The sequence below is a fragment of the Opisthorchis viverrini genome (genome assembly GCF_000715545.1).
Source record: "Opisthorchis viverrini unplaced genomic scaffold opera_v5_19, whole genome shotgun sequence".
Classification (NCBI taxonomy): Eukaryota; Metazoa; Platyhelminthes; class Trematoda; order Opisthorchiida; family Opisthorchiidae; genus Opisthorchis; species Opisthorchis viverrini.
In genome coordinates, this window is record NW_008751675.1 from 577,946 (window position 1) to 601,846 (window position 23,901).

General features: G+C 45.4%; 1 protein-coding gene across 1 annotated transcript in view; it reads left to right on the forward strand.

Annotated features, from left to right (window-relative positions):
• The window catches only part of T265_01727 (hypothetical protein), a gene marked incomplete at both ends in the record, with an annotated part of 74,130 nt that overhangs the window by 25,225 nt on the left and 25,004 nt on the right, over positions 1-23,901 (forward strand). Inside the window, 9 exons of the mRNA XM_009165817.1 lie at positions 182-474; positions 2,898-3,141; positions 3,305-3,511; positions 5,572-5,760; positions 12,251-12,311; positions 13,926-14,121; positions 16,022-16,378; positions 17,322-17,352; positions 20,429-20,759. Coding sequence (XP_009164081.1) covers positions 182-474; positions 2,898-3,141; positions 3,305-3,511; positions 5,572-5,760; positions 12,251-12,311; positions 13,926-14,121; positions 16,022-16,378; positions 17,322-17,352; positions 20,429-20,759 — 1,909 coding nt within the window. The remainder of the gene's footprint in view (positions 1-181; positions 475-2,897; positions 3,142-3,304; positions 3,512-5,571; positions 5,761-12,250; positions 12,312-13,925; positions 14,122-16,021; positions 16,379-17,321; positions 17,353-20,428; positions 20,760-23,901) is intronic.

A 23,901-nucleotide genomic window follows, 5' to 3' on the forward strand; every position in this document is an offset into this window, starting at 1 on the left:
AGTTTCGTTTCTGTCCAGATTGTCTAAGTGAATGTCTGGAGGTGTAGGTACCTCGGAATGATTGTGTTAAGCTAGCACTAAATCCCTGTCCACATTATGATGATGATGATGACTTACTGTCAATGTCATCAAAGAATTGATGGAGTAACACTCTATTCTTCTCGTCCAATTATCTTCGCAGAATTTCACCACAGATGCCAGCAGATCGACGCCGACCTAGACAGGACTCGAGATACTACAGACCTGACCACACCTGGTCCAGATCAAAGCTCGCTGCTCACGGATCCTGTGACAGTGAGGCCAGGTGAACCGCTACCCGCAGCTCTCCGAGCGCATTTCAATCCTCCTTCACAACCAGTGCTTGGTTTATCGGACAATCCAGGCGCCTCGGACGAGGAGATGAATCTCAACGGTCATGACAAAGTGTCAAGCAATGAAAGTCCGGAGGCAGGGGACAATGAAAATAGTGTTTCCGTACGTGTTTTTTCTCCGTGAAACTCCTTGATAAGCACTAGTCTCGTGCTCAGTTGATCCAATCGATTTGTGTGATCCCTACTTTCTTTGTTAGGTAACGGATTTTCAGGTGGTTACTTTAACTTTCGACTTAATGTGCCGCTTGAAGTCAGTAGTTCTGCGACCAGCCTGTATCCCGTCCTGATCGACTTGATCCTTGGGCCAAGACCTGTGAAGTCTATTAAATATGATCACTCAGATTCAAAACACTCTGAGATATCGCTCTCGAAAGAGTAAGAGAGAGAGAGAGAGAACACACGTGAAGGGTCAGGTGAGGTATAACCGAATAGACCCGGTTGTCAAGGCACAACCGTTAGATCAGGCTGTGTTTCTCTGTTTGAGCCACTGCTGACAGAAGTGGTGAGTCAGACGAAATGGCTTTGACACGGTTACCGTAGCAGTGTTGTGGCAGCGTTGATTGAACTGAGCTTTGCTGGTGGCCGCAACAGAATAGACATTTGCTGGTAATGTCATCATCGATTGTTGTTGTGTATTTTGTGGCAGCAGAGGCCGATACATTCGTTCAATCTGTGCCAGTGATGCACGCACATGTGGGCTTTCTCTTTGCAGTTTTGATGGTTACCTGCTGGTTGGTGCTACAAGGGTAGTCTCAATGGCTTCACCATTGGTCACTTGAGAGGAGTAGTGCATAATTTTTTGACAGGTGAATTCAACACATGCCTCCAAAACAAAAGTCTACGGACTTTGGAAGCTTCCTGGAGAGACTACGATATCGGGTTTGCCCGCAAACTCTACTGAAGTATGATGGATGGCTTTTTGATGAAAAAGGTAGTTGAATTGCTCGTCACGCAAACCTTTGGCGATAGGGTTTTGGTAAAGAAAATACCCAAGCTATGGTTGTAGACAAATACAGTAATATCTGTGTGGTAAGATTCATGTATTCATTTGGTCCTACTCTTCTTTAGCTGAGGAGAAGACATTGATTCATATAATTCACTGTGTTGTTTCTTGCGTGTTTCTTGCGAGCTATTTCTCCATGGGCGATGATATGCAGTTATTTTGTCGGGGATGGTTTATTGCTTTGCTTTCGCTCCCTTTTCATTATGCGAGAACTGTAGACGGTTGCAACTTGAATATCACGAGTATGCAGCACCTGTTCCGACTATCACGTGGCCATATATGTGGGTGAGGAGTTGGGCTAATTCAAGGCCACAGTGATTTGTTCTCCTGGTTGTGTTTTCTTTCACGGCCTGATTGCTTAGTTGGCACTGTCAATAGGGTTTTCACGTGACTTTTTCTGGTTATTATATCCGTTTGTCTGTCAACACAGTTGGATCATTTTCACGTAGTTTACTATCCGTTCAGCTGTAACTTAATTTGCATATGGGGTTTTTGGGATTTCTCCAGCGNTCTTCTTTAGCTGAGGAGAAGACATTGATTCATATAATTCACTGTGTTGTTTCTTGCGTGTTTCTTGCGAGCTATTTCTCCATGGGCGATGATATGCAGTTATTTTGTCGGGGATGGTTTATTGCTCTTGCTTTCGTCCCTTTTCATTATGCGAGAACTGTAGACGGTTGCAACTTGAATATCACGAGTATGCAGCACCTGTTCCGACTATCACGTGGCCATATATGTGGGTGAGGAGTTGGGCTAATTCAAGGCCACAGTGATTTGTTCTCCTGGTTGTGTTTTCTTTCACGGCCTGATTGCTTAGTTGGCACTGTCAATAGGGTTTTCACGTGACTTTTTCTGGTTATTATATCCGTTTGTCTGTCAACACAGTTGGATCATTTTCACGTAGTTTACTATCCGTTCAGCTGTAACTTAATTTGCATATGGGGTTTTTGGGATTTCTCCAGCGCCAACTTATTTTGTAAATGAGTATTTTGGCCAATGACTAAAGTCGTTTATTGCCCGTTCTCGTTTTTCGGTAGACGCTTAGAGATGCGTATATGTGTGGCAGCCAGTGTTCTTGCGTGGGAGGCGGATACCACTATCTGAAATGGTCTCAGCACACTGGGGCGGCCGAATGGAATTAGTGGTTTCTCTGACGACCTTCCCTTAGTTCACTGACCAGCCTACTCTACTGTTGATCAAGATAAGCGATAAACTGCCTCTGTGTTAGTTTGTTTGCTCAGATTCACAATGCACTTTGATGATTCTCCCTTGGAACCTGATCGGATGTCGTATAGTCCCTATTTGCTTTACTGAAGAGTGCTGCTACTGGACCAGTCTATCTTCGAAGAGTGGAGATTGTCTCCACCAGTGGAAAAAACGCTAGGATTATGCGGCGGGTTCGGGCAGCAAAATTCACTTCGAAGACAAACTCTGCCTGCAAGTAGGACATATTGTTTCTTCCGATGTTCACACGTTTTTCTTGTCTGTTCCCATGGTTTCACTTCTGCCTTCCCTTCTCGCAGTCAACAGTATCCGGTGAGGGTGATAGAGGATTAACCACCGGCAAGGACGGTTACTCACGGTCAGGGGATATGTCAACTACTCAGACCTTGCGTACCCTTACCAGGCTTTCAGTCTCAATGTTCAGCGGTGGTTCATCCAGTCCAGACTGCGATCCCGACCAGAGGAAACGAAGTGTCATATCAGATGGTCGTATAAATTGGGGCTCGCCATTTTTTGTCTTATTAGGAGAGCTGTTCAACATGAGTGAGTGCTGTTATTGAACATGAAATAACATTCTCTGGTTATTGGTTGGTAGCTTGTGCTATATTTTTGTCTCCATTTTACCCTCGTATTCAATTTTCTTATCGTCTATCCAGTGCATACCAGTCGGGGTTGTGTAGTGTTTCGGACAGAGTCAGCAGTGTAGGACCAAACAATAATTTCATTCGGATTCCAGAATTCTGTACAACTTGTGAACAGACAAAAAAATCGTTCAGCTGTAGCACCCTTTCCGTGCCTAGCTGCCATGCCACCCAAAGGTTGCACGAGGGCTTGGATACTGCCAGGTTGCCCAAGCCTAGACAGGGAAAGTCGAGAGGCAGAGGTTGGGTGCGAACCACGGACCTTCTGGTCAGTAAATTCGCGCTCTAAACACTGGGCCATCTCGCCCCCAGACAAAGTTGAGTTAGTAGCTTCCAACCTCTGTTCGGTTTACTTGGCACTGCTGATAATAGTTCCATTTTTTGCAATGAGGGGATTGTTTCATGGATAATTCATCCCTCCGGTTTTGACTGGGTGTTCGTGGACTAATCTCGGACATTGTTGTATCTACAAGGAAATTTGCAAAGCCATGTGCTCTGACCGGCACAGTGATTTTAAACGTTTGAATCCATTGTCGTAGGTTTGTTTCAGTCCTGTTACACTCAAAAACTGCAAACACCATGCGACACTCTGTCCCATCAAACTGTCCGCTTATTTTATCCCTGTGTGCAGTCCAACTGGAAGTTGGTCGCTTAGCAAATTGTCTGCTATAATTGGCACATGTTCGTCCGAATCGTGAATCGTTGTTAGGTCTGGCAATCAGTCGTGTTTTACAGCCTAATTGCAGTACCGGATGTGATCACAGTCACTTCGCATTACTATCTCCATCTGTCTGGAAGTGACGTTGTGCAAAAATAGCGTGAATAGATTTCCATCAATACTAATCACTGGACGTATTCTATTTTGCTTGCAGTGTGTCTATGTTCATATATTTTATGACAACTGAGTAAATACCATATGGTCTACCGTCTCATATCATGTCAGCATGTTTATCAGCAACACTGCCGTAAAACCGTTTAATGATATCGGAAGCACACAAGTGAATACGGAATGGGTCTGGTGCTGGTCTACCGCAAGTATTTTAAGGTGCCTCCGATCGCTCTGTAGACCTAATGGGAAGAAACTGACAGCACGAACGCCAATGGCATTGGTTAGACGCCATTTCTTGCAACTTTTTCAGCCAAGCCCAGATAATGGTCACGATGACTCCATCATTGAAGGTGGGCCACACCAACAAACACCCAAGCTCTTCGTACTGCCTTACCATGTGGTCATATTGGTCCCCCCACCAGGCATTCGAAGAAATATAACCTCCATATCGAATACTTTTTTGGGCTGATTTGTGCCAAACTATACTGGTTGTTGGCGTTTCAGACGTTTGACTTTTTTCAGTAAACCTGCGAGATGATAAGAGCTATACCTGTCACCGAATTTGGGCATTTCTGTCCAGTTCATCTGCATTAACAGGCTATTTTATAGCTCAACAGAGGCACAGAAACACAGGACATCCCTCTGAGACTATTGACTTCCGTTCATGGTGCACTGAACTGTCAAGCGGTTCCAATCTAGAGGTGTTCTCGTCTCTAGCCGAGGAAGTTTCGGGAATGAAAGAGCTCAGAGCATCTTAAAAACAGGATTGTTCGTAATACGGTGATACTGCTGGTGTTCATAGGATTTTGACAATTTCTACGGTTGGACGAAAATTAATGGTCATTCTAAACTTTGGGCAAAACAGCCACACTAATCAAGCGTGATGCGGTCGTCCTCAGAGGAAGGGCGAATTAGGAAACGTCAGAGCAAAAAACCGCACACTCCGGTCACCCAGCAGCTTACCGTGACTGTTGTGAATCCACTGGGCTTGAAGTTTGATGAGGCTCCAGATGCATCTGCTGTGCGCAATGGAATCACGATGAGACAACCTGTGCCTTACTTCACGGGGACTTACCCAAAAAAGCCGACTGCCCGCTGCCTTATGCATCGATCTTCGAACTCGATGTATGAACACACTCTGCTCCCGGGCCTAATCAACCGATGCGGCTCCAAACGCATCTGCTGTGCGCAATGGAATCACGAATGAGACAACTGTGCCTTACTTCACGGGGACTTACCCAAAAAAGCCGACTGCCCGCTGCCTTATGCATCGATCTTCGAACTCGATGTATGAACACACTCTGCTCCCGGGCCTAATCAACCGAGGAACGTCACTTACCCTGAAATCTTTCGTCAACTGACCCTCACTCCCCTTCCTTCTATCCTTCAACAGGTCCGCTGAGGTTAACCCATATGCAGACTCAAGTGGTTAGAGTGCGAATTCACTGACCAGAAGGTCCGTGGTTTGAACCCGACCTCTGACTTTCGACTTTCCCTGTCTAGGCTTGGGCAACCTGACAGTATCCCAGCCCTCGTGCTTCCTTCGGGTAGCATGGCAGCTAGGCACGGAAAGGGTGTTACAGCTGAACGATTTTTTATATGCAGACCCATATGAACTTTCAGCACAAGCGATTACACCAAGCTACTTGGAGGCCACCAAACGAATCGTGGGCTTAGTTGGATCATATAGCCGTCGGTGACCTATAAAGAGCCTCAGTTCAAGGTCGTCCTTCCTTCTGTGGTACGCCACTTGACTTCGTTGACAATATCATTAGTTCACCTGTGTCTAATTACACCTCCCCGAGGTGGGCGCTTCCTACCATCAATCGCAACGGGTTTCAGTAGCACCTGTGGAGTGTGAAGCACTACCACAAGACAGGGGGATCATAATTGCAAGATAGTCAGTGGATGTGGTAGGGAAATTTATTTGGCTGGGAGGTTGTATTGGTTCTAGTTGTTTGGCCAGAAACGAGATCTCTTCTCGAATCGGGATGGCCCGACTCCGACACCTACGGCTTGACTTCATTAGGCTGGGGTTTGGCCAGAAACGAGATCTCTTCTCGAATCGGGATGGCCCGACTCCGACACCTACGGCTTGACTTCAATTAGTCTGGACGGGATATACACGGTGGCTGTTATTCAAACTGTTTTGTGGATCAGAAACGTGTTCTATACTAGCAGAGGATGCATGAAAACTGTCGCACTTTGACCGCCAATGTCTCTGAATTACTAATCTTGTTTGGTGGACTAACATAATTGAGGTCGCGCATTGAGTTGTTCTCCTGAATCGAAGCTGTCTCCTTCAGTGCATATATGTCAAGTTTACCGTCTCTCCAGGCAAGTGAAATGATTCAACACTCGCCAACCGATTACATCATCGTCTCCGACACCTGGCCATATCTTTCTCGCTCTCCGATTTTTCGCTGACCGAAACTGTAGCAGCTGGAACCATCTTACCCCAGTTACATGGTTTGTAAGCTGATCAACGGAATTGGATATCAGGGCGTCGCACTACTGTGAGCAAACTTTTCTCGCCGACCCACTCTTTAATTCAAAGCTTACTTCTTTAGCTACGCGAAAGCCGGCAACTCATACGTGATGGGACTATCTAAACTGTAGCTATATATTAACACCGGGTCTTGAAGCAGGTCTGTGTGCCTTTCTAGCTGACGGTACTAATTAGCAAGGCCTGATCTTATCTGTCCAATGACTGACTGTTCGATACAAACACTTACGAGGTCAATTAATGGAAAGAGGCTTGAAACGCAGGCGAAGTAGTACGTGTCCCTGTCCCCATCTCATCTCCGATGGGACCGAAGGTCGAATTATCGATTGAACGTCTATTGTGTGTATCTCTTCAGAACACGAAGCACAATCGCTTTATTCTTTCTAATGGTACGCTCTGCAATAAAAAAGATCCAAGAATTTCCATCAGATTGCATCACTTATTGACCTGAATTGTAATTTGTCTTTAAATGACGTTTTGTATGTATTTCGGCTAATTGGTCTGTACAGATTGTAAGCGTCGCATAACGTTGTGATCCTTATGGTGGTGTTCAAGTTCATCGCGGGATGACGGGTATTTACTGTATAGGTTTTACGATGAGTCAATCAGGCTTGAGTCAACTAGTTGGCCATAACTCATTTTTATGTCCCCCGATCACTCCGCACCTCACACTGCATCGTCTTGTGTACGTGGGTTGGTTGTACGTACACCGTGTACAGCTTCATGTGACAGCACTGTTCGAAAGGGCTGATTTATCACGATCTGTTTAAGCTGACCCGTCATGTCAATGGTCTGGTATTATCCATGCAAGTGATAGGGCATCCAAAGTTTCTAGACTGATTACCAAAGAATCACACTCTCGTGGTTTATTCCGAATCGATGCTGGCTGCGCAGAGCGAGAAGCGACTTTTTCAGCCATGCATGCAAGTTTTTCACGTAGACACTCGCATCATGTAACCTATTTTTATTGCAACTGTGGCCCAAACCCACTGGTGAGGGTTACCGTTCGTTTTCTGTCACGAAGGGATTGGGCCTTACCGTGGTTTGACGGGGCGTGTGCCTCGGTGATCCATTGAGCTATATGGGATTGGGCCTTACCGTGGTTTGACGGGGTGTGTGCCTCGGTGATCCATTGAGCTATACTGGGTGGTGTCCGTGCGACACTTACTTATGCCAATTTGGTCAATGGTTGAAGGCCTGACGAACACAGTTTCTTCACCCTCCAGGTTGAAGATTAGAACATGTCTGGCGACTTGTCCTGTGAGAATGCTAATGTACTTTCATTTCCCGCCAAAAACCGCGCCTTACGATCAGGCTTTTGAGCTGAGGGCTTTGGTTAATTACCCTGATCGTCCTCCTGTCTACGTGTGTCATGCTGTCCATGGTGATGATGTTGATGAATCCTTAACAGCTGTTTTTGTTCTAGTACGTCGGATAGACTTTCAGCTAAATTTCAACTGGGTTTCCGCTTGAGAATTAGCTTCCGGGGCCAGTTATTTAGCCTGCCGATTTTTGCGCGTTTGTGTGAATTCAATTTCCCACCTGGAAATTTTTGGCCATAGAACTGTGATCGCTTGAAAACCCATTTCGATATTATCCCTGAACTGAAAACATCCGTCCAGCCGGATAACATCTCTCGATATCGACTAGGATTGACATGTCGATATGGGAACATTCTGTCCAACATCTCGGTGATTGACATGAGCTTTGGAACCTACTGAAAGGGAACTCTAATCACACGTTCTCACTAGTCATTCGGTCCCTGTTTTTTCACACTTTTGCGATTGTCTTCAACTTCATACATTGGTTGTCCTGTAGTTTGATTATTTCGTTGAACAGCGGTAACTGAATAGGTTTGTGACAAATTATACCTATTATCAGGAAGGTCAGCTTCCTGAAAGCAACCACTGAATACCCGAAATCTACCGAGACTCTCAGGTCCGCTAGATGCTAACCAGATAGACAACGCCCCCTCAATATGCAGCGCGTCACAGCCTTGTATCAAACCCAGACAGCGCGAGTCAGCATTGATCAAGGTCAGACAACGCCTCCGCAATATGCAGCACGTCGCTGCCTCGTACCAAAGCCAGACCGCGTGCGTCAGCATTGGACCAAGTTCAGACAGTGTCCTTCCAATAAAAAGCTTGAGGCCGTTGTACTTTTCGCACTCGCACGCACTCGCGCTCTCGCACCCACTTTGTTGGAATATAGCTACTGCGTTCCCTTCCGTGAGTCTTTTTCTCTCCGACACTAGGCACTGGAGAGGGTCAGCAGCAGATACCACAGGCCGGCGAATCAGCAGATATAACACTTATCAGACCCCTTTGTCAGAAGTCGGCACATTACTGCTTCAGCTTCTTGGCCAGAGTCGTTGCTTGGGTTGGGCACATTTCAAACTGAAGTTTTCAGACCCTAGTGCTTTGGTTGTTCGTACGGCTTGTAAACGTGACCCTCCAGGTTACTAGGCCCTTATTACTCACATTAGAAGCTTTGTTTGAAAGGGAGGAACTGTCTAACAGCTGTCTCAGCTGTTTATTCTGACTGGTCCAGTAGTCGATGAACCATTTGGTTTATGTGGCGAGGGACTTTTCCGCCATATCACCAATTCGCTGGATTCGCCATCCAGCAAGTCTATGTTACTGTTAGGACACAGCACTTCTCAGGTTATTACAGCCTACTAGGACACCCAAGTAAGGTTGAGTTCATTGTTCCAGACATTTCCTTTGCTGGACTGCGTTGCAAAACCGTGTCACCCATCTTTTTATCCTGTTACGGGTGGTATGTATCAACCACGTTTTACCATGTTAGTTCTCACCGGTTATTGGCATACCTTGGAGCGGCTAATTCCTGAGGCATGACTATCAGCTTGAGAAATGTTCCGAATAATCGCTGCTCACGCACGGGGATTAGCTGTCGGACTACTGGCGGTATCCCCATTCTTGACACCTTACAGGTGCTAAGGTTTATTTGGTAACTTCAGCACCGTCATTTTTAAACGAATGCTGAAGTCGTTGTAACCGCTTTCGATGGATGTGAGATGGGCGTAACAGATCGTGATATCCTTTCTGGATCTCATTCCTGGGTACCCCTGGATAGCGAAATCCTGTCACACGTCGGAGATTCCACTGATCGAAAACATTTAACTTTGGGATATTCTCTCTGCTTGTAGGCCATGTTCCACAGGATCGGGCGAATAATTACGCTGATCGGCTTGCCCGAACTTCACTGTTGGAAACAGTCTCTTTGGTTAATTGTTGTTACAGTGGTGCTGCTTATAAACGAGGGGGGTACTTCGGGTGTCACAGATTAGTCTATTTGAGAGACATTTATTTAATATGTTGGCACCTCTATATCGCCTCATTCCTAACTACTTATGTCGGATAAAGTGGCACTTGAAAACTCAATGCACTTGTGGAATATGCTTGGCGCCCTTGAGCAAAGTAAATGAACTGAGCGGCTGTAAAGAGTATTCAAACATGTAAGACGTTACGTGCAGTATGTGCCAAGTTATTTATTCCACTTAAACCACGTGGAATGCACCTCAACACTTCAGTTTATGATGAATAGTAGGCTAGCTTGAGCAGAAACATTCTGCGTTTTCACAGTGTCCTTTGGCAGAGATTGCACTGCTCGTCGAATAGTAAGCGAAGATCATGTGGTTTATCTTTATATCTTGAATTTCTGCCACGCTTGGTGGCTAAAAATTTGTCCTCAAATTTGGATTTTATGCTACTGAGATGGAAATCGATGAGCATGAGTGGAGCATCCGCGGCATCCTCCTTTCAGGAACTAGTTTATTTCAAACGAAATCCCCCCAGTCATCCGAGAACTGCGATTCCATGCGTACTCCACATCTTTCTGCATGTAACGTTTAAAACAAACGATATTGTCGCTCTTTCCAGCGACACTGGTTTCTTTCAAGTAAGCTGCCGTAATCTCACTGCTTTTCACCGATTTCGACCACCCGTACTCTCTTATTTGAGATTAAGAATTCGCTTATCACAGCCTGACAGAAGCGAGAACGGGGTTGTCCATAATCACCAGACTTATTGAGCCCATGAAACATCACTTCTCATGCAAGAATTCTCGTCTTGGGTTACCGGGTCCCGTGATTCCCCCAGGTTTGTTTACACGTCAGTCCTGTGCTAGGTCAATCACAAGCCATAGTGCTACGACAGTAACGATACTACTGCTGTCTACCAGTAGTCACGTGTGAAGAATTGGATAATGGGTTAACAAATAATGGATGTACGTTTGACCAAACCGTTAAGGTTGACCAAGTTGACCTCATCTATGGGCCTAGAGTGTCTGTTGTTCGGGGACGTTGACAACCAAAGGTTTTTTTTGCTGTGAATAGAAAAGGGAATTTCGTTAAGAATCCGCTTCAGTGAGTCAGAAGTTATGCTATTAGTATTGATTCAATGAGACAAGCTGCGTCAGTTACGGCACGAAGCTACTGCCGTGGCTTTTCGGTATCTCTCATCTTGTCTTTGGCAACCTGGTACTATCCCAGCCCTCATGCTTCACGGCAGCTGTGCACCAAAAGGATGCCGCAACGGCCTGCTTGCTATTTATCATTACTATGCGGATGTGAGATATGTGACCAAAGGACAGAGAGTTGGACTGTACGGGGACACATCAGGAACCAGGGCCGCAAGTGTTGATCGGTTTTCCTTTTGTCACTTAGCCGATCAGAGCGAGGTACCTGAGTCGGATGCTTATGAATGCTCATGTTTCAGCTCTGTGAATTCCGGTAGTCACTTCTTTTGTGATATTCGGTAGGTTACTTCCTGCCTTCCGTGACAGATACAAACTGATATCGCGGGTGGCGCTGAACAGAACCAATAGATGACCTTGGTCTACACCATGTGCTTGTGTTGAACTATGAAAATTTCTTGCAGCTTCAACTAACTAGGAAGGCCTTCGTTCAAGGATGCGTTTGAATAACGTCCGGGTTATCTGACCGATGTAACGAGCTCCACGTAGCAAGCTAACTGCTTTACTGCTATTGACGTTTTAGGTTTTGTCTGAACGTGGCACCACATTGTGAAAGTGAGTTGCAGACGGCTCGAGTTCCAATGGCGTTTGAACAATGTGTAGCGAGTTTTCCTGTTAGGATCTATATTGTTGTCAGGAAATTGAAGGAACTGTTAAACCGAGTGAAGTCATCTACATCGGCCACCGATATTGGAACGACACTTCCTAACTAGTTCTTGATCACCAGAAGAATGTTCCTCCGTGGGGTGTACCAAAATCTCGCTTTCTTAAATGACCGTACTTGCGAGATGTAAGCACTTCACTTTCTTAAATATCATCGCTCCTATTCGCGAAAGCTTCTCTACTGCGACTAAATTCGCTCAGTGAGGACGTTCGCGATGATCCTAGTGACAGTCTTCACTGTCCAATCGGGTGTTCTTATCCAATCTAGATTTCACTGACAGCAACATCCGTCGTCTGATCCCAGTCTATGCATCTCGACTACTCCTCTCTAGGCTTGTGCAGCACTGCATTATCTTACTCCTCGTGCTTCCTTCGGGCGGCCTGTCAGCTATGCACCGAAAGTGTGACAGCTGAACGATTATCCGCATTCATGTATGGGAGCTGACCTGCTTTCGGTGCAGCGACGAAGTGACTACGAATTGTTGGTTACACGAGTTATTTTATGCTTATTTTCAGACTCCTCGGAGGCGGAAAGTTTGCAAAGAAACGGAGAGGTCTCCAAGGAATACAAAAGACGGTAAGTTTGATCTCTAGCTCTCGTTAGCTATTACCTTTCGTAATCAGCTGTCTCTACTGGAAGCAACGTCTCCTCCCGTTCGTACGCGTTTGAAACATTCGGACTGACTTTCTTCTGATCGGACTGACTCCGTTAGTAGTATGGCCCAGCAGAAAACTTCACTTCAGATGTTTCCTTGCAGCTGTCAGATCAATACATTGTGAACACGGCATCACAAAACTGACTTCTGACTTCTGTCGCCTAATTGGTGTCCACTACCAATCAATTAGCTAAACATATATGGGTGAGTAGAGCCTATCTAAAGCGGAACGATTTTCTTCCTCCATGTCTGTCTCGACATTGGCTTGGAATCGTGTTTACATGACTTTGCCGAGCTCTGTTGGACCAGCCACGACGGAACGTGACAACAAGACTGTTCATATCTGATCGCAACTCACGGGTTGGCGCGACCTGATAAAACTAAGTCGGGTGAAATCGACTGTAGTCTGTGGAACTGTCGTCTGTTCTACAAGGCTAGTCGAACAACAGTTTTAGGGTGTTTTAGTTGGTGTATATTGCGCTGGTCTGGAGAATTTGGGCAATGGAAACTGTTCATAATGTGCTCTATATGAGTTAGCTGACGTTTTTCTCAAGACTCCTCTGACTTGCAGTATTCTTGTAAACAAGTTTCGGGAGTAAGAAGATGGAGACTGCAGAAGATCGTTCTCATATATGTGGATTGTCCTCTAGATGGGTTTGTTTTTTTGACAATCAGAGACACAACAACCAGCGAACAAATGGTCGATGATTTCGCTTTTGTCCTTGATATTGCCTCCTTCATGGGTAAAACAGGTCCTTGCTAGTTCCAGTTGTGCGAATCAGGCCTGCGGGCTACGACCGATCTTTCATCAGCTGGTGAACGCACCGCTCATATGTGTTCAGCTTGACTACTGGCTCCTACCCGGATTATTTTTCTCTCAGAGTAAATCCAGACTGCGCACCTCAGTGAGGTTAGACTGAACAGTCAGAACATTACGAATACATTTGGTCTAATCAATTGAAGTAAACTATGTTACACTGATATGTCAGAATACAATACGTACTACAGTAACAGGCCGCAGGGGGTGTATGTAGTAGTGGGACAGTTCCTAATTTGTACCTGATACCGTTGGTTGACCAGAAACGTTCGACGCAAGCGTGCAGAAATGTTTAGTTGTGATGAAACATTTTGTTTTCTGCCGGCTTCAAACCTTGTGCAGTTGACTCGTACTCGACAACTAAGGCCTCGTTTGATTTTTCGGTCTCAGTTTTTGCAGGCAGAAATGTTTAGTTGTGATGAAACATTTTGTTTTCTACCGACTTCAAACCTTCTGCAGTTGACTCGTACTCGACAACTAAAGCCTCGTTTGGTTTTTCGGTCTCAGTTTGGCTCCATGAAACCCGAACAAAAGATAGTGTAAGTACTTCCGGTTGGCATTCGGCATGAAGGACAGTCACTATACCACATCCGGTGATTTCTGATTAATATAGTTTGGAATTCTCAACCCTGGAATCCCCAAAGACTTATTGTGTATAAACTACTTCAATTGCGTAAATTCTTACTCCTTTGTATGTATGCTGTTGTCTTTTTTATAGGCTGGAAGATGACCGTTATATACTTTCTGTTGCAAAATCAATAAGAGATGGAAGTCTTCCCGGTTTCTTCTCTCGAAATCGGGTCATCTCTATGATGGAGTCTGAGAATCATAGGAATTTGATTCTTTCTCGACTGAACGAGCCGAATATGAGTGCGGCGTTGAACGATGCGACTCAGCAGTATATTGACGATGTAGTAAGTTATATTTTCTTCACCTTTACTGACGCTTTTTGTCACGTCGGATTAAGGGAATTGTGTGCCCAGGTTTGGTGAAATTCTTTTTCTAACTCAGTCCACCACTAGTCTAACTAGCTAAGTCTGAAGTTTTTATTTTTTCACGCTCGGTGGAGCATTCACTCAAATCGTGTGCCTGTCACATAAATTCTGCGGCACTGCGTTCTAACGTAGCTGACTTCGTTTGTCGTTGAAACGCTTGCTACACACATAGTCCTGGGCCCTCCTCACGGCATTGTGAGTCAGACTTTCGAATGAAGGCCAAGTACCTCAGCCAAACCCCTTTTCATGACCGCCTCAGTTTCCTCTCCGTAAATATATATTTCTTTAACTATTTCCGATTCCACCCCTAGTCTTAGCAGAACCATTTTCTTCTCAGTTGTTTGATCCACATTCCTGATTCATTCGGGCATCCATCAGAGTCAAAAATCGAAAAAAAAATCGAGGTCGTTCAGGTATAACACCCTTTCAGTGCCTAACTTCCATGCCACCCGAAGGAAGCACGATAGCTTGGATACTCGTTGGCTTGTTCGCTGAGCTGGGCAATTAGATTGCGGACGTTTCATCACCAATCGTGGTGGCATCATCAATAGGTTACTGCGAAGCACCACTACGCTTGGATCTGCCACATCTGCTATCAGGTGAAGCCGTTGTCTTCCCAGTTCTGTCTACTTTCACACCTTAAAATTGTAAAGTGCTACCGGGAAACTACTGGGGATCAAACCAAAGGCTGATTTTTGCGAATAAACCAACCTATCTAGCTGACCGGTCGATTTGATTGATTCCCTTGCGTCACTGGGACCTAGCTCGTTTGCCTAGGTCTAAACCGTGTGATGGCTGAGGTTCTGGAACAACGGGTTAATGTGTGCAGAAATGCTAAAAACGTCGTCCTTGTTAGTCTCTGTCACCCCCGAGTCTGGCTTCTGGTGGGCACGTGGGGTTAGTAGTGCTGGATGTCAGATGAATAGGTGACGCCTAGCAGATGCTACGGAAATAGACACTTTACAAAGCCCGTTTATCATGAAGTTAGTTTATGATCTGGGAGAGACTGGGATATAAGCTGGCAGCAAATCATTCAAAACTCATATTGTCTGTAGTTGGGTTTTATAACCGAGCTACAATAGGGGTTGGCGACACTGGCAGACTTAACCCAGTCAGGTACCAAATGACTCCTGTTTCCCAGCAGCTGCTTGCATCATAAAGCCGAACGACTCCTCCGACACCTGACAGACCTACATGTTTTCCTAACTCGATCTGCAAATCAATGTCTTGAGATCTGCTGCCTCCAGCGTACGGTACTGTCCTTACAATCGGGTAATCAAAGGTGAGCAAACCACTGTGCGATGTGTATACGGTTTATCGTCCATGGGCGAGATGGCCCAGTGGTTAGAGCGCGAATTTACTGATCGGTAGGTCCGTGGTTCGAACCACGACCTCTGCCACTCGACTTCCCCTGTCTAGGCTTGGGCGGCCTGGCAGTATCCCAGACCTTGTGCAAACGTCGGGTGGCATGGTAGCTAGATACCGAAAATGTGTTACAGCTGAACGTCTTCTACTATTAACCAGAGTATATCACAACCAAAGTACTCTCTTTTGAGGGGAGGGTATTTCCACACATCTACGTTTAATCCGCAAGACACTCAGTAATGCTGTTTATCCGTCACCGAGACAAGTTACGGTAAATGGAATACAGTTCTCTGGGACTACAACTGACTAAGACCATGGATTTTTTTTCGGATTTCCGCATCGCTTAAATTATCATCAAATCGTCCGGTATCACCCAACCACCTATCTCTCACATTTTCACTACAGTGTTGAGAGCATTGAACTCACATATCTCAACATTATTTCGCCTTCACAGCCTCTTGAAACCTGGAATCAATACAAAGCCCTCGTTTGGATTTTGCAACAAATTGCATTTGGTTTAGAAATGAGCTTGCGCTCGGACATATTCATCCCGACTCCGTCCAATGTCCACTTAGAATCCAGCATTCAACGATCTTCCAGGTCGACCGTACCACCGGTGCAGCCAAACAATGGTGGATTAGCGTCTGCATTCACTCTACTTGAGTTGGCACACACTCATTTCTATCCACTGCCCATACGACAAGATCGTGGCGCGCGCGGATTCATGACCCCCGGCCCCGAATCGAACTCCACACTCTCGCGCAACTCCCTTTCGTCTGCAACCCTATCTGCGATCTCTGACCTTCGTTCCGTATGTTACCTTTATCTTGGTTCAATTTAGTTTCTCGGTGATTTTAGAATGACTCTATATGTTTATACCTATATATTCCTCAATGGCGTTTCGGACAAGACTTACTGGTCAGCCGACTAAATTTTGAGCTTGCTAACCTCCTACTGATGTTGTCCAATCGGTAGCAATTGGATCTAATCATTCGATTGTCGAATGTTGCTCATTTTTCCAGGTTTACCGATCCGACAGCTATGTTACTCACGTTCACACTTGGTTTCTTTTAATGAGTGGGTATGCGTGTAACGCTCATCGTTTGTGCCGTGCAACGGGCAGTTTATGTTTGAAATCGATAAGCAAACGTCTTTGTGCTCTCCTGCTGTCGAGCTAATTGGAATTGAACAGCCTTGTATTGTAATAGTTCATACATTGCGCCGGTTAGATCGTTTTTTTTCTGTCGCGTCGCTCGACCCAATACAGAGCAACGATGGATAGATTCAATTCGTTAATTATTTTGGGCGCAAGCTATTATGTTAAGATTTAAGCATTCCTGATGCGACCAATCCAAAACTCGTTGGAGGAGGCGAATGTCGTCACTCCCTAACTCACTTCGTCGTTCGCCTCACCACCAATAGAAACATGCCCCTACGGGATTTACACTGGGTTGCTGGCTTTACCACATAGCTTCCCCCATCCAGTTTGCTTGTTATTGCTAAAACTAGTACCACCGCATCTAATTCCTGTACGGTTGACCTTGATGATAAGTATACCTGAATCCCATCTGATGCTCCCGATTTAGGTAATTCACCGTGTTCGGTTTACGGAGACTGGCTCTTGTTTGAAAGTCTGCGTTATTTGACCCTTCTACTAGAAGCTACTGTATGTCATACTGGTATTTTTTGTTCTGTGTGCATATGTTCGTCTCGTCAGTCAGTTATTGAATTCGTTCGCACACGTTTGATTTCAGCCTCCGCCGTCCGAAAATAACGATACGCCAGGTGAGTTCGACCATTCTCATGGTTGGTAGTGATGTATGGTTTTTAAAACTGATCTTGAAGGAACGCCAGTTCGTCGTGGCAATGGTTTCCACAACGGGGAGGATTTTTTCACTGGCTTTTGTTTTCATTCCAGGCATCATGACGTATTAAATCATTGGGTTGTTCCTGCAGACAGTGCGCAATATTTCAGTGTGCACGAAGAATGTGCCTTGTACAAAGATAACTGTCTCCTAGTTCCAATGAAGAGCGTATAGAGCAGAATTTTCTAATTCTGCTCTCACTTAATAGCAATCAGAGATACTGACACTATCCAATCCAGATTTCGGTATAATCTTTCTGTATCGATGATATCAAGACAGCTAGTTAAACACAGTTTTTAGTCTTGTCCAGAGTACATCCATATATGCGATTAACAAGAAACTTATTTCCTGCTTCCCTCATGGATATTGACACTGTTTTAGTCGTTTCTACACTGAACCTCCCGCTGTGGGGTCCCTTTTCTGTAACCAGTACTCCATCGTTCTCGCAACTAGTTTCATTTGCATCTACCCTTCTGTGACCGGTCGAGTGTATTAAACGGATTACTCGACGGCCGTCACCAGTAGTCCACACTGGTTTCAACGCTTTGCTAGTACGCATCCCAAGCTTATCTGTCGTCCACTAGGCTCTACGACAACCCACACCCTATCGGTTAACTTTCTGTTCTTTTTGGTCTGAGTAGGCGGAAATTGAACGTCGTGGATATAGTAAGCAGAGGCCCTCGGCAGATATCCATACTGTACCTGTACGGTTGGAGTATCCACAATCGTTGGTCCCAGCACCTTGGACAGCAAACTGAGCCCATCCTATGCCATGAAAATCGTCGAGGACATTCAACTGGGTTCGTGTGGCTAACACACACAGATCCCCGGATAACACCATGTTGTCCACCCCCGGAGAAGGTTGAAGCGGGCTATTTGGTTGAACGTAGAAATTCTTAAGCGGTTCCCCGCTACCGAGGTGACAAAAGACGATTCACATGGCATACTGTATGCTGCTTTCCATTCCAGGAAAGTGGCTTCGACTCATTCGCTGAGAGCTATTAGGAAATATGAAGCCTGAGTCACACGAATATCGACCTTAATTTCTGAGGGCGAATTCAGGCGCGTGGTTAAGCTGGGATCGAATAAGCGAGCTGCTGACAGGCAACGGAAATCCGTAGATAAAGTCAAAGTTATCTCTTATGCAGTCTGTTGGAGTGCACGAGCAGTATGCAATGTTCTGTCAACTTTGTTAGGGCGCGCAATGTGCGCTTCCGCTCCTCACTTTAGTTGACATATCCCCGAGATGGCAGTGAGTGAAACTACTCCGGTGATGGCTTCATGAACCTCTTTGATGGGAGGAGGGGGTGTTTGGCTAACCGACCCCCATTAGAGTATGTCGGAATCGGCTGAAAACTGTCCAGAAACGTCTCTGCGTAACTCCATTCTCGCACCATTCTTTTCGCTACGAAGCATCACACTTCACCAATGGTTCGTCGTCTCAGTTGACAATGGGGAATATACACACAAGTCTGTGTGGTTGAGAATGAGTAGCACCTTCGTCTCCAGTAATTTCTACGGCGAATTGGAAGGTAGGAGGATGACACCATACCAACAGACTCAATGCCTTCTCATCTTCATAGTGAAAATTGGAAAGCTTGTGCTCTGTTGGAACGTGCTAAAAGGCCTGTGCACAGGGCACACTGGCATAATTTTTTTTATTGGCAAGGTCTGTTTCACAGAAATATTAGCAGCCACATTAGACTCTGTCGTTTGATCCACGGTTACCTGCCAGACAGTGAGCGAAAAGGATGAAGTGGAAAGGTGAACGCGTTTCATCATGGAAGTGCTTGGTATTCCTGTAGTTAGGTTTTTCCTGGTAAGGGTGATATTGAACCCACACGAAGACAGTTCCATAGAAGATTCTTATTGAATTCAAGTTTCTCTTTTCCGGTCAAGAGGACACATTTGTTCTTGTGTCATTATAGCTGATATGATTCTGACAATGGGGTCGGTGAGTTGAGCCCAGGTTCAAACGGAAGCTGCTACCGCTCTCCCGCATTCATCCAGCAGAGTTTTTGGGTACAACCACCGCAACGGGTTTTTGACCGTATCCCTACGCAATTTATTGGTCCAGCGCTTATTCCATATGAGCAACTAATTTATGTCACTTTTGGTGGACCTTTTTTTGATATCTCACTTATTTTGCCCAGCTTCTTTGGATGTGTATGTTCCCCTGTGTAATCTTCATTCCCTGCCGTTCTCCTACCAAACAAGCTTCCTTCATCTACGCTAAGCGTCCTGTAACTCCCAACGGTAAAATTACTGAGGCCTCAACGTTATTCCCTCAGAGAAGTTTGCGGTTCTCCTCGGTGTTTGGTAATCAACCTGACAACCGGGCGATAGATGTGTTTTACGCCCTCAAACTTAGTGTTCGTGCCTCCTCCTTGCGGTTACACAAAGCAGCGTCCGCAATTTATGCTTCAATTGCCGCACCCTCTTCATCCTCTACATCCAACCTTCACGGACCTGTGACACCGATTCCCATCGTACTCGGCTCAAAGGGAGACAGTTGGACTGAAAAGTCGCCTTCTTCGCATTCTGTCATTCACTCTGCTCTTCGGAGCCCAGGCGACAGGAAGGTGATACAGAGGAGCTTGGGGAAGATGTCCACAAAACCGGATGAGTTTCAAAGCAGTCCTCAAGTGAAGATCCATAAATGCAAATCTGCTTCGCACCCAGCTACGCCAGTTTTTTCAAAGCATTTACTCCGTAGTACGCTGAAGCTTGACTTGTGTTAAGCTGTGAACACTGTCTAATGTGACCGTCCGCATGCAATCCCTTGCGTCCTTCGTCCCGTCGATTTGTGCTCTCGTACAATGTCCTTTGGGAAACTTTGTAGTAAATTCACCTTGACACGTGTGAGATGTTACTAATGTTTTGTCCAATCGGTTTGTTGTCCTTGCGACTCCAGCTCTGACATGTTGTGCATCGGTTTTATGTTTCCGATATTAGCTGTATTCTTCGCTGATGAAATTCGCTCAACTTTTTTTCAGGTGTCAATTCACCTTCTCCAGAAAGTATTCAATCGGATATGATATCGGACAGCTCTGGGTCTCATTTTGGCCTATCATCCGCCGGAATTGATCATTACCAACGTTCTACGCCCGTTCTACTCGGATTACCCCAACAAAGGGGTCCAGATTCAAGCAAGCATTCTCCCGCTTTGAAATCGCCCATGTTGCTTCTTCCCCACATCGAAAAGCTAAGAAGTACATCATCCAGCAGTACTTCTCTGGGTCCCACAGAATCGATCAAGCGTCAGGATACCAGCATCTCTGATGGTCTCATTTTGACCCCGAAGAGTGTCCGCACACGTGGATATAGGTTAGTGCTCTCGGTCAGTGGAGGATTTCGCCTTTTGATCCACCCTTCTCGGTCCTGTTGCTGTTGAGGCTGTCTTAGGCTATTTTTTGTCGGAGGAATCGCACCCAAGTTCCCGACGTACTCTGTCCAACAAGTCAGCCACCAATCCTTTCCTTAATTGTCTTACTGTAGCCCGGGATTTTGTGTTTTCGGGCAATTGTTTCATAGAACATTATGTTTCACTCCGGTTTTTTCCAATAATTTCACGAACCGCGTTTCTCACCGGTTGGGTTTGATTATGTTAGCACGGGAGGATGAAACGGTCTCAGCAAGACTGATTTTTCCTATTCCATTCACTAGAACAAAGAGCAGCAATGTTTACAGGGATTTCTAACTAACGCCATGTCTCTCGTCCAGCTTTGATTGGAATCGCTTCGCTTTGCTTCACTGAACGCAGAACACTTGATTTCAGATAACCTGACAAGATAGAAGTGTTTCGATCTACCGGTTCTACGTCCCTTACAACGAGTAGGCGAACATTTTCCAACGACCAGCGGGCCAGCAGCAGCACCAGTCGGTCTCACGTCCTTCAGGGTCATCGATAGCACGAGGTGTAATGGAAACAGACCACTTGAGTTCCCGGACTACCTCATTCCCGATTCCGTTACGTTCCTCAAGCATTCAGTGAAACTGCACAGTGATCAGAAACATCCTTCCTGCGTGGAACGAAACTTACCCTCTCCCTGACCACCCATTAGGTAGTCTGTCGTTTTCTTCCGTTGGCTGTTACCGTACACCTAGCTTGTAGCTAGTGCATGTTCTTAGCGAAATGCACTCATTTGCAAATTAATTTGGTTTTGTGAGAGACTCAGCTGGAATCCAGCTGGATCTCTCGTCTGTGATGTTTCCGGGCGACTGAATGTGCAGCACCAGGCTGCCTCATGTTTCAGTCTGTACGATATTCGAGATATCGCGATACATGTATGTTGTACTCCAAAAACCAAATTAGTTCGCAGATGAGTGTATTTTGCTAATTTCGTGAAATCTAGTTTCCCGAGGTTGACGGAAACTTGGGAACTGCACCTACCTGACGAGCCCCAAGGAGGGCGAACCCGGTCGTGGGCTGTCAAGAATTTTCAGCGACCTTATGAGTAGTGCATTACGAATATAGCGCATGTTGTGTTTCCACAATTAGCGAATGTAAAGGAAGCATTTTCCTCTCATGAGTAGTAATGTGACTGGTAGTCTCAGAGTTAACTCTGGTTTAGAGTGGCTTTCTGAACCTCTTGAAATGATGGCGACCCGAGCGTTTTGCTCGCTTCCTCCGGTCTGATACTTGTTTTTTGATGAACGGACAACGCGTGATCCGAACTCCAACTGCGACACGTTAACCGTTTATGGACGTACCCGGAATTTTTTCGTCAAAATAGCTTGTCCGACCACTCCAGATGTCGAAAAATTGTCTCAGCATGGTTTTCAACCGTTAAGTTTAATGTAGTTGAGGTGCGTCGCAAGCGATTAATCTAATTCTTTCATCCCTAAGTTTAGAAAACATAGAACGGTTCGTTGTCATTTAATAGCCGTCATCTTGTCCACTTTGTTCGTCTATTACACAGCTGTTCTTTATCTCATTTAAACTCTCAACTGTAACGATGTGACGCGAGTAAATTCGTTCTCGCTGTCCTAGTTTAACCTCAAGTTTCACGCGAAACCTAGCCAGTGTCTTGTTCTGAAAACCGACTATTATCCTGTTCATTTTAATGACTGATTCGTTTTTCATCCTCACTTCTTCGTTTGGAGAATCTGCATTTATAGCCTCTGTACTCGCCGACAAACTTTGAACTGTGCATGTGCGTTTTAAATTATCTTGAGTAAGGACCTGGTATTGACAGTATGGTAGTCCATCCCGGGGTACACAGCTGTTCTACCTGTTTTTATAGGGGCACTTCGTTCCAGAAAAGTATCGTCCTCTTAGGTGCCTGCCACTTGAATACTATCAACAAGCAATCCATTAGAGTTTCTTGTTCACAACTTGTTAATTTTCAAATGACTCTGTAACTCCTCATGTGCTCAGGTTGCTGTTCTGGTACAAAATGCGACTGATGGAAATTCCTGGACTAGGCCAAGCTGAGTGGGTCCTGTCTAAGAGTTTTAATGAACTCTTATGCGCAGCGTCACTCCAATTGAGATTTATGGCAGGATGCGATGAAATTAGTCACGTCAACTCTGAATACATGAAAGCGAGACATATTTGTGCGTCCACAAGGTGCACGTGCTTCGCTGTGTGTTCTCCGGACCAAACGACTAATTGTCGTCTTGGCTAGCTAGAACGAAAAATAGAAGCGAATATGCGCCGATGTACTCTAACACCGAGACAAATTTTAAGAACTGAAGACGACAAGTTATTTTGTATTTATTCATCTTGTCGATCAGCCTAGTAGCTTTTCTGCGACTGTCAAACGGTCTAAAATGCTTATTTTTTCAAAGTATTGACCAACTAAATCGAGCCATATCCATAGAATTCGATAAGATTACAAAATCTTACGTAGTCATGCGAAATGTTGGAAGCATCGAGTGCTTTTGGTCATCCAGACCGATGGCGAAGTCCATTTCCGCGTTGGGGTTTCTTTCTCTGGGATAATTTCTTCCATTTTTGAGCTAAAGACTCGCTTACCTTGGATGTGAGAAAACTCTAGGAAGATGCGATGTGATTATGCTAGGAAGTGAAGTAGGCTCATGTACGGGGTGTATAGATCTGATGTTTACAAGGATTCGGAGACTTGTCAAAGGCATTTCTTTCTGCACGTGTTTTCACCGCAAAGTCACGTGTCTCCCAACCGTTGTTCGTCTTGGTCTCGGAAAACATTTCAGCTTATCCCCACATGTTTTACTTGGCACCGACGGCACATCATTTCAATAGGTTTCAGTCTCAGTATCTGTGCACACGTGTTGATTATTCCAAACGCGTTCCTCAAGGTCGTTTTGACTAGCCTTTGCAACTCATGCGTTCATTTCATTGGCAAATGTCAGGTCTGTGGACGATATATTGCTATGAAACCAGAAACCATTTAACTGAATAGTTTTCTATTCTCCGGTGCGGGCTGATGAAAGACAATCGTTTTGGAACTTTTTACAATGAAGCCACGTGAGACGCTGCTGAAGT